The 14,609-nt window shown below is 28.6% G+C and overlaps 1 protein-coding gene across 1 annotated transcript in view; it reads right to left on the bottom strand.

The window, feature by feature from the left end:
* Positions 1 to 14,609, bottom strand: part of LOC108565176 (mucin-2-like) — a 37,904-nt gene that overhangs the window by 22,703 nt on the left and 592 nt on the right. The window contains exon 2 of the mRNA XM_017924491.1: positions 14,362 to 14,590. Coding sequence (XP_017779980.1) covers positions 14,362 to 14,433 — 72 coding nt within the window. The 5' untranslated portion in view covers positions 14,434 to 14,590. The remainder of the gene's footprint in view (positions 1 to 14,361; positions 14,591 to 14,609) is intronic.

Raw genomic sequence — 14,609 nt, 5'->3', positions numbered from 1 at the left:
TAGATTGCGCAAAGATAATATATTGTAAAAGACATTGAGAATGCTGTTATTACACCTACTTCTTTCTCGATTATGCTGAATGTAGGAGTTTGCTGATTCGTTGACTCAGCTCCGGGATTCCATTCGGATACTTCTCAAAGAGGATAATCGATGTTTCGCGGGAAGAAATTTCCAAATACTTATGCAAATTTCCAAGGCGTAATTCGTAGAGGTTTCACTTTTAAAATCTCCAAATATATTTAATTACTTGCTTAGCATTTCCATATTTATTGGAAGAAATAAACACATATTTTGGAAACATTTTGAATTATTTAAATATAAAATTGGAGATTGTGATTGAATATCAACTGGTTACTTTATATGTGCAGAACTTAGGTAATTTAATGCCACATTAGGCAAGTTTGAAAGTAACTATAGATTCAGTTAAAAAGTATTTAGAAGTTAAAAAAAGGGAAAAATTTATACTAATTTGATGAGCAAATTTAAATATATTGATTCCAGTTAAAAAATATACAAAATTGTTATAGAACTAAAAGATTAAACTCATAATCCTGAAAACTACAATATATGACCTTTATTGACATTTACAGATTGAATTTATGAAAGAGCAAAAAAAAATTTATAAATTATTAGTATGATACTTACTGCATACTTATAGTGGCAAACATTTATTTAAGTTGTTATACTTGAAAACAATTGAATTTACCAAATATTTCCTTTCATATATTTTATCTAATAATCAAAATTTTATAACTTAGGTATAAAATCAAAATAACTTATCTTAATTATTATATTTGTTATGTAAAATAGAAACGCAAACTTTAACATAAATTTACCAGTAAATTGAATGAATTAGATTTTTTATAATATTTCGTTAATATTTTAATTGATACATAAATTTAAATTTAAATATATTCCAAAGAGCAAAATAATTAATCTAAATCAAAAAAAAGTAAAAAAAGACTTCAGACAGATTTTTTTTTGTTATAGCAGGCGGCGGAGAAAGACAGATAATTGGATCAACGATTATATAAGTTGTTTTTGAACTGTGTATAGTATACTTTCATCTAATGAAATTAATTAAAACGAAGTAGAATGAAAAGTAAAAGTAGTAAATTTATTAAAATATTTTAGACACAGTTTCCATGTAAATTGACAATAATTTAAATCGCTAAAATTCTAAATAGTAATTATCACCCATCCAATACATCTTTGTTAACTTTTGACCTAAACAATAATATGGAGAAACAAAACTACGAGTATAAAAAAAAATAGTTTGTGAACATTGAATGAGATAATTAACTGTAAAATGTAATTGAAAAAATAATAGAAATAAGTATAAAATGAAATATATTGTAACGTGGTAAAATAGACAACGCTCCACGATGCAACTATGCTTCCAAAATTCGGGAAGACCGCAGCGAAGGAAGATGGTTGAGGTCTCCAGTTGAGAAGATATTTAAGATATATTTGTAATCTCTAAGAGGACGGTGTTGGTGCTCTAGAGGAGCCAAGGCCCACCGTCGGAGAAGAAGTGTGCTGATCTGAGAAAGCAGTTATAAGAGTTCTTCCTCTCGATAAAAAGAAGTGGCACCCTGAACCTTCTGACGTCAGGAACTCACCCTCAAGTCGCCTTGAAGATTTGTATTTTCGTACACGAAGAACCGTCGTGTTACAATATCTATTGCATTAATATTTTGAACAAATGGAAAAACCAATCAAAATATTTAGAAAAAGTTTTGTATCAATGATATTGATTGATCTATAATCTATTTTTTTTTTTGACAGGATGTTATAAAACAATAAATTTTGTCGTATTTGTATCAATATATCCAATCAAAATATGTAATACACTTACGAAACGCCAACGTTCATTTAATACATATAAAAATTGCCGCATTGCTACATCGGAATAATTCCGAAGGCTTCGTTACTTTTACATGCATGCGTGATCTCTCGAATTCGCAAAAAAGAATAATAAAAAAAATCGATTTGAATGCAAAAATTGTAACGGATCGAACGTAAATTGATGATAATTATTTTCTTTCGCAATTTTTATTCTCTTGGCAACTTGGATCCGACGTCATGCAGTTGCACTCAATGTCAATTAATTGCGATCGCAAAGCAATTAATCGGCGCTTCGATTCATAAACATCCAAATCAAATAAAAAAAAATAAACGAAACATAAAATGATCCGACATCTGTATTTTTAAATCCAATTAATGAATTTATGAATATAGATATTAAAAAAATAAAGTAACGTAATGCGTATGCCGATTCACGATTAAATGGAGATAAGTGCACGGCCTTCGGAGATCGTTTGAGACGAAACAGAGAGAGATAAAAAATAAACAATTTGATATTTCGTATTATGCAATAACCTCTTTGGGCACGATTATTAGCTCAAACGTGAAATACGTATTATCGTTTATAAACATTCGTTTTGTGGACAGTTCACATGTGAAACAAATGTTAATTAAAATATAAAAATTAACAGTCATCTATTATTGTTAGAAAGTTTTAATTCTAGATGACCATCGACCATAAGTTTCTACAATTGCGGAAATTGTGTGAAAATATTACACATTCAAATACATTCCACTACAAATTTTGCTTAACTTTTATTATCACTCAAATAATAAGCATCTAATGGTTGTCACATTTTTGATAAACTATGTACTTTTTCTTTCATTGATACACATTCAATACATTTTTCATGCTTATTTTAAATTAAAATGATAAAATTTTGCATTTCTTTAAAAAAAAGTGAAAAGTAATAAATAAGACTCAAATATTCTAAAAATTTCACTATATAGAAACTGGCAAATCAAGTTTTAAATAAAACAAATTATTTGATTCGATTATTTTTTTATAAATATATTTTAAATATTCTACACTTATTTCCAAATAAAATTAACATACATTTTGGCCAATTAAAAATAAATATATTTGCATTATTTAACTAAATTAATTAAGATTTCTACAATAAATTATCTATTCAAATAAATTAATATAAAAGAAGTTTTCATAGATTAAACAATTAAATATTCTCAAATTGAATCTAATATTGTTCTATTTTATAAATAACATTTCATTCAATTAATTCCAATGAACTGATTTTAATCAAAAACATAATTATATTTGTAACTTTTTCTTGCCTCTAAATTTTATCCATGAACATCTACAGTAATACTTTGCATAGTGCGGCTTTGATCAGTACGGTTTAAAGCTTTCGAAACAAACTAAATTTTAATTTAGCAAAAAAAATTTTTTTTTCTCTATACATTCAAATCTCTTTTTGTGTTGATTATTTTTTTCTATGTAAGTAGATCCTCTATTAATCCAGTTTCAAACAGTCCGGAATATTGGTGGAACCAATCACCCGCACTATGCGAAGTATTGCTGTATTTATATTATTATTTACGTGTTCTTTGTTGTTAAAAATGTGTATCACAACTATTGCTTCCAGTTTTTTTTTGTTATCACATCGTCAGATGAAACCTTGAATATTAATTGAATTGACTTGCGCACGTAGGAACAGAAGCTTTGATATTATGATTAGCTTTACGTCTAGACGTCAAACAATCTTATTAAATCAATCTATATTTAAATTAGACTGTATCGATAATATACATACAAAAATGTGGGAAATCAATTTATATTATTTTTTTTTTTTGGATTGTCCACATTTTAATTTGAGGTTAAATATTTAAAAACCTATTCGTTTTCAATGTAAATATTGTGAGATATGTATTACAACTATATTTTTATACTTTTGTATTAATTACAAAAATATATTCGTTTTTTTAATTCTTATATATTCTTTCAAAATGTTTACAATGTTCAAATCATGTCCAATTGTAATCACAGTTAGCTATTGATAATTAAAATTAGTATTGTCATGTCAAATGTCATTCACAAATATTAGTTTAATTACACATCTAAAATAGTTACAAATTAAATGTACTATATTGACTTAATATATTGCGTAATTTATTTGTTTACAAATCCATTCACAAACTACTATAGTTCTTCAGAATTCTGTTATGGGAATTATTGGAATCGAAAACTACAAACGATCACCAATGAATGAAGGTATGTAGCTTACAATAATAATTTAATTACTTAGAAGTATTGGTCTTTAGAAGAAGTACAAAATACTCTATTTTTCTAAAGTTACACTTTAATTTAGTAATTATTATACATAAAAATATATTTACATATACAGTAAATCCTCACTGAGCGCTTAAGAAACAACAAAGTATAGCAGTAGACATCTAGTATACCGCGTTAAATCGAATCAGCATTAATCGAGGAAACGCTAAACGTGGTCTATACCATGGACCAATCGAGGAAATTTTATTTGTATGAAAAAAAATTGGACTGACCGAAGCCTTGGTGTATATCAAAATATTGTTATATTGTTTCTGTATAAATCAAGTTTTATTTTTTATCAATTATCCCTATCTTAGTGATTTCCAAATAACGAAATAACCTATAATTTTAAGTAGACAAAATGCTTCGATTTAAGTAATTAATATTATCGTACTAAGTAGTAAGAACTAAATTATATATAAAATATTATAAATCCATATCAAAAGTAGAGAACTGGTTATTCCATTCAGAAGACTATAAACTAAGACTAATTTACTTACAACGATAGGAAACTAGAATTATTTATTTTGAAATAAAATTTAGTATCAAATGATACACAATTATTAATTGTTTTTTTTTATGGAATTACATGAATAAATAAATTATTAAAATAGTATTAGCTAATATCTGAAATTCTTCGATTCAGACCATGACTTCCGCTCCGAAGCAACATCAAACCGCAGCATTAAACATAACACTTTGACTTTCCGACGAGCAATAGAAATTCCAAAGTGAAGATTCACTTTCTACTCTAGCCGACCGATTCTGGTCAATTAGGTTCTGCGCTCCTTATTTTTTTTTGTTTATTCCAATATTTTCACGCATAATATTCATTTCCGACTTTACCTTAATTTCTAATAGATACAGAACGTTCGATCTCTTGAAACGCAGCCACCTTCGCCGATATGTGAAACGAAAGTGAAATCCTTTTGTCCAATATTTTTTGAACTTAAACGGGGTCACTGCTGGCCGCAAAACTGGTCGGTTTTATTATATTACAGGTTACAAAAAAAATAAAATTGGACACGAAATGAAGAAAGAAAGAACTCGAAGGAATTAACAAAAAAAAAAACGACGACGACAAGCTTTTCGAAAAAAAAAGTCTTCGGATACGAACTCTCGCAGACTAATATTACTTTCACTCCGAACGATGCCAGATTACGTATGAATTTAATGTGCTGCATTTGAGAGTGCGTTCCTGGACGAAAGGTTAAACGTTTGACTGTTAAATCGATGAATTAGCACGTTCTAATATGCGCATCCCAATTAATCATATCCATTGGATGCATCAGACGGTGATAATTAATTAAACATTCTAACATGCAGATTTCCTTCCGCTCTCTGAGTGGATGTTGGGTTAGGCCTGTGGAAATCCTACTTCCGCTGATCACCGTTTCCTCGATGAATGCTTACTCTAGAGAGTTTGGATTTAAGCGTGAATGAATAAGCAACTACTAAACTATTTAATTTGAATTCTTAAAGACACGCGAATGAATCGGAAGTTTTCCCACATTCCAACTAATAATCCTCTTCCTCGTTTATTCTTGGGAGATTTGCGCAACGTTTAAAAACCTCGGCAATGTCATTACCGCATTTTGCTCAATCGCTTACTTTAATTACCTTCTGTTTCTAAATGAGCAGTGGCAAATTAAGGAAACCGTTCGTATCTTTGCGCAGTTAGATATACAAATCTAATTGCACAATTAGGCCTCAAGTGTTTTCCACTGTTAGTTCCCTCCAGTTTATATAAATGTAAATGGTCTTAGCGAAAGTAACGAGAGACAAAACGCGATTGCGAGCGCTCGAAAATTCCATTGATTTTCCGTCGTTGCGTAAGTTTTTTTCTTTTTAATTTGCAATAACTAAAAATAAAGTGCGGTGCTTATGCACATTCGATGCGACCGATGAATGTAATTTCAATTATGAAATGAATAGAAGTTTACGTTATGAACGGTTATTGCCCATTTGTAACATATCATTTCGAAATGCAAGCAATCTTCGCTATTGACATTTTTAGCTGGAATGAAAATAATAGTCGGACAAAAATTACATAATTTTTGAATTACTTTGAAACTATTAATGTCTTCAATTATTAAATTTTTACAACATCAACTTTGTATATCCTACATTGAAACTTTTTTTATGGCATAAGTAAATAAATAGTAATAATACCACATATCTTTTGATTTGGATACGTGAAAGTACTAGAAGAACATAAGGAAGATCAGTGCCAAATTGGTGATCCACTTTTATAAACACTTTGAAATCTCTCTTTTCAATATAATGAACATCTTATTAATTTTATATATACATGTTTTTGCTCATTATCAATTAACTTTAATTGAAGCAGAAATTCAATACACAAAATAAAAACAAATTTAACTAAACCATAACTTTCATTCAGGAAATTAAACCTTTCTTTTCAATACAATAACCATTTTTTTTATTATCTATTTAACTTTAATTAAAGAAAAAATGCTTTACTCTAAATAGACTAAAACTTACAAAACTGAATTAAATAATAGGATATATTTTACTTATTTTTGTTTAGATTAATTAATGTAATTGTTTTTTCTTAACAATATAATAATTAGTAGTAACAATGAGAAATTAATTTCTACACCTATGAAATTATATTGCAGATTTTATACTTCCTGCATATGATGCACTTTGAGAAGTGTGCGTGCAGATGATATGTTGTATGGAATGTTCTGATCCAGTTTCTCACGTTCCAGTATCGTTTAGTAAACCGTTTTACAAAGATTTTTTCCAGACAATTTACGAGGATAAAAATACATTGATTGCATTGTTATTATATGCCGCCAGTTCACATCTATCTATTTATGCAGATTCTGCACGAAGCAATCATCCGGAAGTTTGCATATAGCACGAGCTCACTTTATACTATTTTATGAAAAATTCAAGTAATATTTAGCAAATATTTCCAGAAAGTAAATTCCAATAGATTTCTATGCAATATAAACTCAAATAGATACAAATTAAGATAAGTTCCTTTTAATAAATCTTCCCACTTAATAGTGTTTTTGGATCCATTATGTATAGACATTTCATTAAGAAATAATACAAAATAATAAAATTGTAGGGCTAATTAAGATTTATACCCACCAAACTATAATAAATTGAAAATAAACTGTAAGTGATTTAAACATGTGAAAAGTAGACCTTTGCTTATTGATATACAATAAATTTTGTTAATTATTATATGTAAAAAGAGATCAGAATGTAAATAAACATTCAAACGCAATTAACATGTTTAAATAATATAAATTGGTAACTAACTTTCATACAATGAGAGAGTATAAAAATATATAATAAAACTAAATTAATAATAAAAACATACATTGAGCAACAAGTCTACAATCTAAATTGTTATTTTGGAGTGTAAAGAGTGGAGTTATAACATACAAATGTAGTTGAAAAAATGATATACCAATTATTTGTATGTAGGTATGATTTATGGAATTTGTAGATTACATTGAAATATAAAATAATTCAAACTAAATTAAGACAGGAATTGCGATAAGTTTAAAGGTGAGAGCGTTCGAATGTAATAAGCGGAGGCGAAGAGAACGCATCCAATAGCAGCCAACTTATTTCCTACATGCGAATAATTTCACGTATTTGGAAGATTGAGAGGTAATAGGAAAAGGTTAAAGAGTATTGGTCATTCTTGCAAAAGATCTATGTGGATGTTAGTTTAAATACAGCAGGAATATAAATATAGAAAGCGTAGGTTTTACGGAGAAGGACGATCGCAGAAAATTGATTGAAAAATTGAGATATTTCACAACCTACAGTTTTAAGTCTTAATGTTTGTATATTGCGACATAGAATATAACTACGTGTTATTTATTCGGTATTTAATAAACATTAAAACATTTGGTACAAAAGTTAAGAAGGATAACCGATTCTATTAACAACTCTGAATAAATATAATAAATGTACTTCATTATAATTCCTAATCATGTCTGCGTCAATACTTAATAAAGTCTAGATGCGCTACTACAATGAAATTTGGCAATTATGCAAATTTGCATTGTATGTATAAATGATATGGCGGATATATCCGCCGCTCGTCCGAAAAACATTAAAACTACATAAATATAAACAAAACAAAAAGGGACTTGACTGTACAAAGGAAAAATCAATATATAAATCATTTTGTGTACGATTTTTTCGCAGTAATAGTGAATCCGCACTAATCGAAGCCGCACTATGCCGAAAGCTATATAATTTGTATTTACGCAAATAATTGATTTAATTAATTTGTTGCATATTTAAAACACGTACACAATGGTCTGTTGACCGCAGTCTTTCCGCAATAATTAAATGTTATGCAATAATGAAAATTTAAATATTTAAGAATATTAAATGTAGAAAATTAATCAAAATAAGGATCGCACTAGATCTAAACACGAATTGCACATAGTAAGATTTACGTGAACGATGCAGACAGACTGTACGCAACGTCGGACAATTGTAGATTCAGGGCGCGTTTTCAAAATACTTCCTCGAGCTCACGTACATTGAAAAAATGCACTCGAAAAATGGGACAAATACTTCTCTTTGTTGTAGACTATAATTTCATGATGTTTGTTTTATGGAATTAATCAAAGTTAAAAATACAAATATTTGTAATCGATTGAAGAGAAAAATGGTAACTTTCGTTTCGAAAACCATAATCCTCGGACATATTTTTGGAATGCACCGTTCCTAATAACGCAGATTTCACTTCGCGAATCAAAATTCGCCTTTCATTGCATACACAATCTATGCATCGAATCTCATACATTCACCTAATGCTAAATTCACGATTAATATAATAAAAGGAATTGTCTTTTCTCTCGTTTGCTGTTCTTGTCCTGTATTTTTTTGGATAATAAATAACAAACCTGCAGCAGTGAGATTACGCAACGAGCAGACTTGATCTAGTTAAGAGTTAGCATCCGGTTAGCACGGTGCAGGGAAACTACGTCGAACACAATGCGAAGTGGATTTTCCGGTTGAATGAGAGTGTCGCGAAAGTGTTTCACTTTTCGAGCCGTTTTTCCAACGAAGAATCGATCCCACGAAAATGAAAATACTAAACAACAACGAAAAAAAAAACTCAATCCGCGCCGCTGAATTACTGTTGACTAATTACAGTGAATTGAGGAAACTCTCGATAAAAATTGAACGGTGGTGTATTACATGAATGTGCATACATTTGCGGTGAAACTCGATGGTGGAAATAGAATTAAAATATGTATAATAAACGTTCGCCTCGTTTTTGTGCGTTTCGCATTCGATTATGGGTTTCAGCGGATGTACCGGCTGCATTAAGAATTCTTATCTACTACACTTCTCGGTTGCAAAATACGGTCGATCGGAATTGGTGCTCGGATCTGGGGTGGATTGCGCAACGGCCGTGTCGTGGTTAATTGATTCGGCACGAAATTGCCTGCTCGAACGATGTCATAATTTTTATTGACCCAACTAATTATCTCAACGTGCAAGAACACACTTTTCAAATTGCCCTAATCGCAGCTTTCCCAGCAGAGACACACATTTTTCGTTTCACTATACCGAAATCAAAATAAACATCGTCGTCTTCTTGCGCAACGATTCCGCATTTCCACCCGGATAAGAACAACACAAAAGATACTCTTCAATTAAACCTATCGAATACAGGACATATGTTTCTCGGTTCAATACAGCAAAAACAAGAAGTGATACGTTCACATACGTAGTAGAAACCAAAAACCTGGTGAATAACGAACAAAGTCCGCTAGTAAGCGTACTTTCACTGCTTTAATATAATTCTAAAATATATATATTATATGTTTATTACGAAACGCTCAAGCGCTGAGATTATAATCGTTCGACTTGTAATTTAATTTACAAGAGCAACACAACTGAAAATAGGTTTCTCTGTACGACAAAGAGACTCGCCTTACTCCTATTTAAAGATGTAACTATTGATTCGTATTATGTAATATGGAACAGCATTAGTTTGTTAGAATTTAATGAAACGTATAATTCATTTCAGTTGCAAATTTCGGTCTAAATTCGACAAGGTCCAATTCAATGTCACATTTTTATTTCTTGTTTTTCGACTATTAATTAATTATTTAACTTGTTTCATTTTGAAAATGTAGTTTTTTTCTTTGTTTTGTTTGCATAATCTGCTAAAAAATATTTTTATAATTCACATCAAATCGTTAATTGACATACGAAAACCGCATATTGTGAATGAAAGCGTTGCCTTCTTACTTCAACACAAATATGTTTACTTTCTCCGATCTATTCTTATCCATTTTGCCAATAAGTGTCACTGCTTGCAAGAAATGCAGTTTGTTGGTGAATAAACCCACTAAAATGTTTGAAATTGAATAACTTTTTTTAAGTAAATAATATTGTATTTATTTCAAATTTTCATACTAATTCTAAGAGTTTCAGATAGTTGAAGAAAATAGTATTAATTGTGAATATAATAATAATATTAATATATATTAGTTACAATGCACCCAGAGACACAAAAAACATAAATTGTGAAAAAAAGTAAGACGTATATGTAAATATAAAAAAGATGAAATTATAAATTAAAGCAAATAGAAGTAAATCTTCTCGAAATTAAACAAATAATAATATATTCTGCAGCATAATTTGGCTATCTTTTGGATATCTATAAAATATTATTAAATAATCGCTATAATACTATTTAATTCTACTATGAAATTCACATTTCAATTTAATTTATTTAAAATAATAACTTAAGAAACTTAGAAAAATGTAACTAAAAAGTATCAATTCTTTGGTATTTCTTTTAGTTTTCTTAGGTAATTGAATTCATCAAGTTGTATTTTTTATTTAATTTTGAAATGTAGAACATGAGACAATGGATATGGATTTGTGGACTATTACACTTTAAAAATTGAGGTTTTCATATGTAAAATTTATGTTTGAGAATTGAACTAAATGAAGGCTTGTTCATTTTGTTGTTGTTGATGTCTTTCATGTTACATTTTGAGTTTAAGTTTATAAAAAAAAAGTGTACAAGTAAATGTTGAGGTCTGCATTATTTATGAAGAACAGGAGAGAAAAAAATGTAGATCCGTGTCTAATTCGTTTTAATCGCGCTTAGACATCTATATATGTTATTTATATTAAAAAAATATCTTGTTATATTGGAATTCAATTTAATCTTTTTGCATAAGTATAATAAGTATACATATCTTAGATTATTGTTGAATCAATTTTTTTCATATATTTTCGTTTAGCAGAAAATAATTTAATAATACAAAAAAATATAAAAAAAACTAATCCAATATGTTGTTCAATTAGTTCCGAAAGTTCCATAATTGGTACAAGGTAAAAGTTTTGTAGAACAAATAATTTCAACAATTATTTATCTATTGTATTCTATAGAAATGATGAAGATGTTTCTTATTTTTTTTTACTCTCTTTTCTTTCTTTACGCAACAATTGCAGCTAATTTAACTTATATAAAACATATGTGCAAGAAAGATTTAAGTTTATAATTAATGTATGATTTCTCGTAACGAATACAGATGTTTGACATTTTATTTATCGAAACTTCAATATATGTTTCTAATGAATAAGAAAAACTAACGATCATTATAAAATTGCAATTACAGCAAAACCTCACATAGTGCGTGTGCTCGATTCCAACTGTTTTAAACCGTACTAATCGAGGAATTAAACACATAGCATAAAAAGACACTTGACTTGTATAAAGTATAAAACTATCATTTATGTATAAAAAAATATTTTTTTAGAATTTTTTAATTAAAATTTAGTTTGTTCTAAAATTTTCAAACCGGGCTGATCGAAGTAGTACTTGCAAGACATTGCTGTATACATAATTCATGTTTTGTATATGTACCAATAATAAATATTACAAAACTAATTATAAAATTGTGAAATAATAATATGACAAACATATGTAATTTAAATAAAGATAATGCAATATAATTTTTGTATTGTTTGAAACATACGCATGAACTGAAGACATTGAATTTGTGTGTAGAAACTCACGTAGAGCAATAACTTTGTCATTGCGAGATGCGCGGGTTTGGTTTCTCACGAAGTACTCTCTTCATAACCGAGAACTTGAAAAAAAGTGTTGCAAATATTCGTGTATCACGAAGAAACTCTTAGTTTTCAAGTTCTCGGTTATTAATGAAATCATTATAATTAATTTCTTTGAAATATTAATATAAATATGCAACGTCAAATTATATCTACTTCATATTTATTAGCAATAAAACAATGTATGATATTAATAATACTTGTAAGTATAACTTGTATACTTTAATCTAGTAAAATGAAAATATCAAAAAAATATTTCTGAGCATACACACAAAAATCTAAGTAATTCACCTTAATACTTACAATTTTGTTTTACATTGAGTAGTAAATCTATAGTTGAAAAGTTTTTATATATGCAACGTTATGTGGTAAAATTATTGTTGGTATTAATAATATATTTATGGATTTTTTATGGAAATAGAAAGTGTATGATTATATTATATTGATCAATAACTTTCCAGCGTAAGAAAAAAAATTATATTCAAGGAAATAGAGAAGAAATGATTTATAGTTAAATAAATATATTTTGCAGTTGTTAAATATTAAATATTGACAACAATTTAATTAACAATGAATTGAACACAATATTTTTACTTTTTTTTTGTCTATGATTATTTGTGTAATTGTATAATTGAATTAATAACTATTTGAATAAATTAAGTATACATCTGCAATCATTACAATCTTAATATAAATCCATACTTGTAACCGGATTAATTCTTATGCAATCTGCACTCAGGATATTAGAATGCTTAAAATGACTTAACTGATTGCGTAAGTTATCGAAAAAAAAAAGCAATGATTGCAAACTTTTAGAATAGACTTCTGGTTATAAAAAGGCTATCGAACTCTGCGTTTATTTATTATATCATTATCATTTTGTTACAATTTAACTAAATTAATTATTCGAAACAATTAATAAAGACTGTACAACCCACGCAACGAAACGTCACAAATTCCACTTATATTTACTTGTTATTTTCCTACAATCTTGAATCTACAATAATTTCACTCACGCATATATTTTTTGTAATTTATCGCAGAAATATTTGTTATTATAATTTTATGATTTATCATTCAAATGTTGACGGATTTTTTATGATATAAATGAAATATTACTAATTTTAATTTATATTCAATCAATCATTTTATTGTATTAAGAAGAAAAATCTGGATTTTGTATTATAAAGCAGTGTTTCTAAACCTTGTGTCTCGTTAAATATTTAATGGGTCGCGAAATGACAGTTGTAACCTTACGTCAAAGTCTCAAAACTTTAATATAAATGTTTGAAGCCGAAAGCTTAAGTCATGATTCTGTGATTCGAATCCTGGTTAAGCCAGGCCCTTTATGAGCTCTCTTGGTGCTTGCAGCAATAGGGCCATCGTTTATCATGATTGAACAGTCAAATGAAAGAGGTTCAGCATATAAACCTTCAGCCAAGTTGATGGGTAATTACAGTGTTAAGGATAGGAGATATACTAAGGGAATACTGGAATCGCAGAGCATCAATATACTTAAGTTAACCCACAAGACGGCAGCCAACCAACAAATTACAGAAAAGTATAATGGTAAAAACTTCCATTGGGAAGTTTACCAAAAAAACAAATGTCTACCGCCATTAGATTTAATTAATGTTCGCAGGAATAAGATTGTAAATTAAATTTACTATGATATAATAAAAAAAATTGTAATTATTTGGACCATTTTTGCAATAAAGATTCTAATAACTTTATATTTTAATATTAGTAACAATATGTATGACGCCGTATTGAAATTGTTCTAGTTGTATGTTTGCAATGGAAAGTGTTCATTAATGAATTAAAATAATGATCCTTTAAGTTATATGCAATGAGACAACATTTATTCAATTTAGTATGAATAGGATGTAGCATAATTTAAACAAGCGTTTGTTTGCAAATAGCGTGTTTATAAAAAAAGTAATAATAATAACTTTCTTAATTTATTTAAATTGAGTACAAGTGTGTCATACGAATTTCTCGTCGTTTTCGATGCAAATTCATCAGAAAAATATTTAACGTTAATTAAATGGTTAATAAAAAGGTTATTGCTTTATTTGGTCAATGCAACTCACCGTAGGTCTCCTTTGCGCCGAGATGGAAGCCGCGACGACGAAGAGCGTCGCGACGATCAGGGCCGTCCTCATTGTTCACACACTGTGTACTTCCTTTTTATTATAAAAAAAAATGTACGGAACTATCCTCACTTAAACTACCATTCAGTACAAAGGCCCAACGTAAAAAAGAGGTAATAGGAAGAATCAATCCACGCGTCCGCAATCCTTTGGTCCACCACTTCAAGTACTGCAAAGAAGAAGAAAAA

The sequence above is a fragment of the Nicrophorus vespilloides genome, unplaced genomic scaffold, assembly GCF_001412225.1.
Source record: "Nicrophorus vespilloides isolate i.1.1-1 unplaced genomic scaffold, Nicve_v1.0, whole genome shotgun sequence".
Taxonomy (NCBI): Eukaryota; Metazoa; Arthropoda; class Insecta; order Coleoptera; family Silphidae; genus Nicrophorus; species Nicrophorus vespilloides.
Note: the sequence above shows the minus strand (reverse complement) of the source record. Positions and strands in the feature narration are given on the sequence as shown.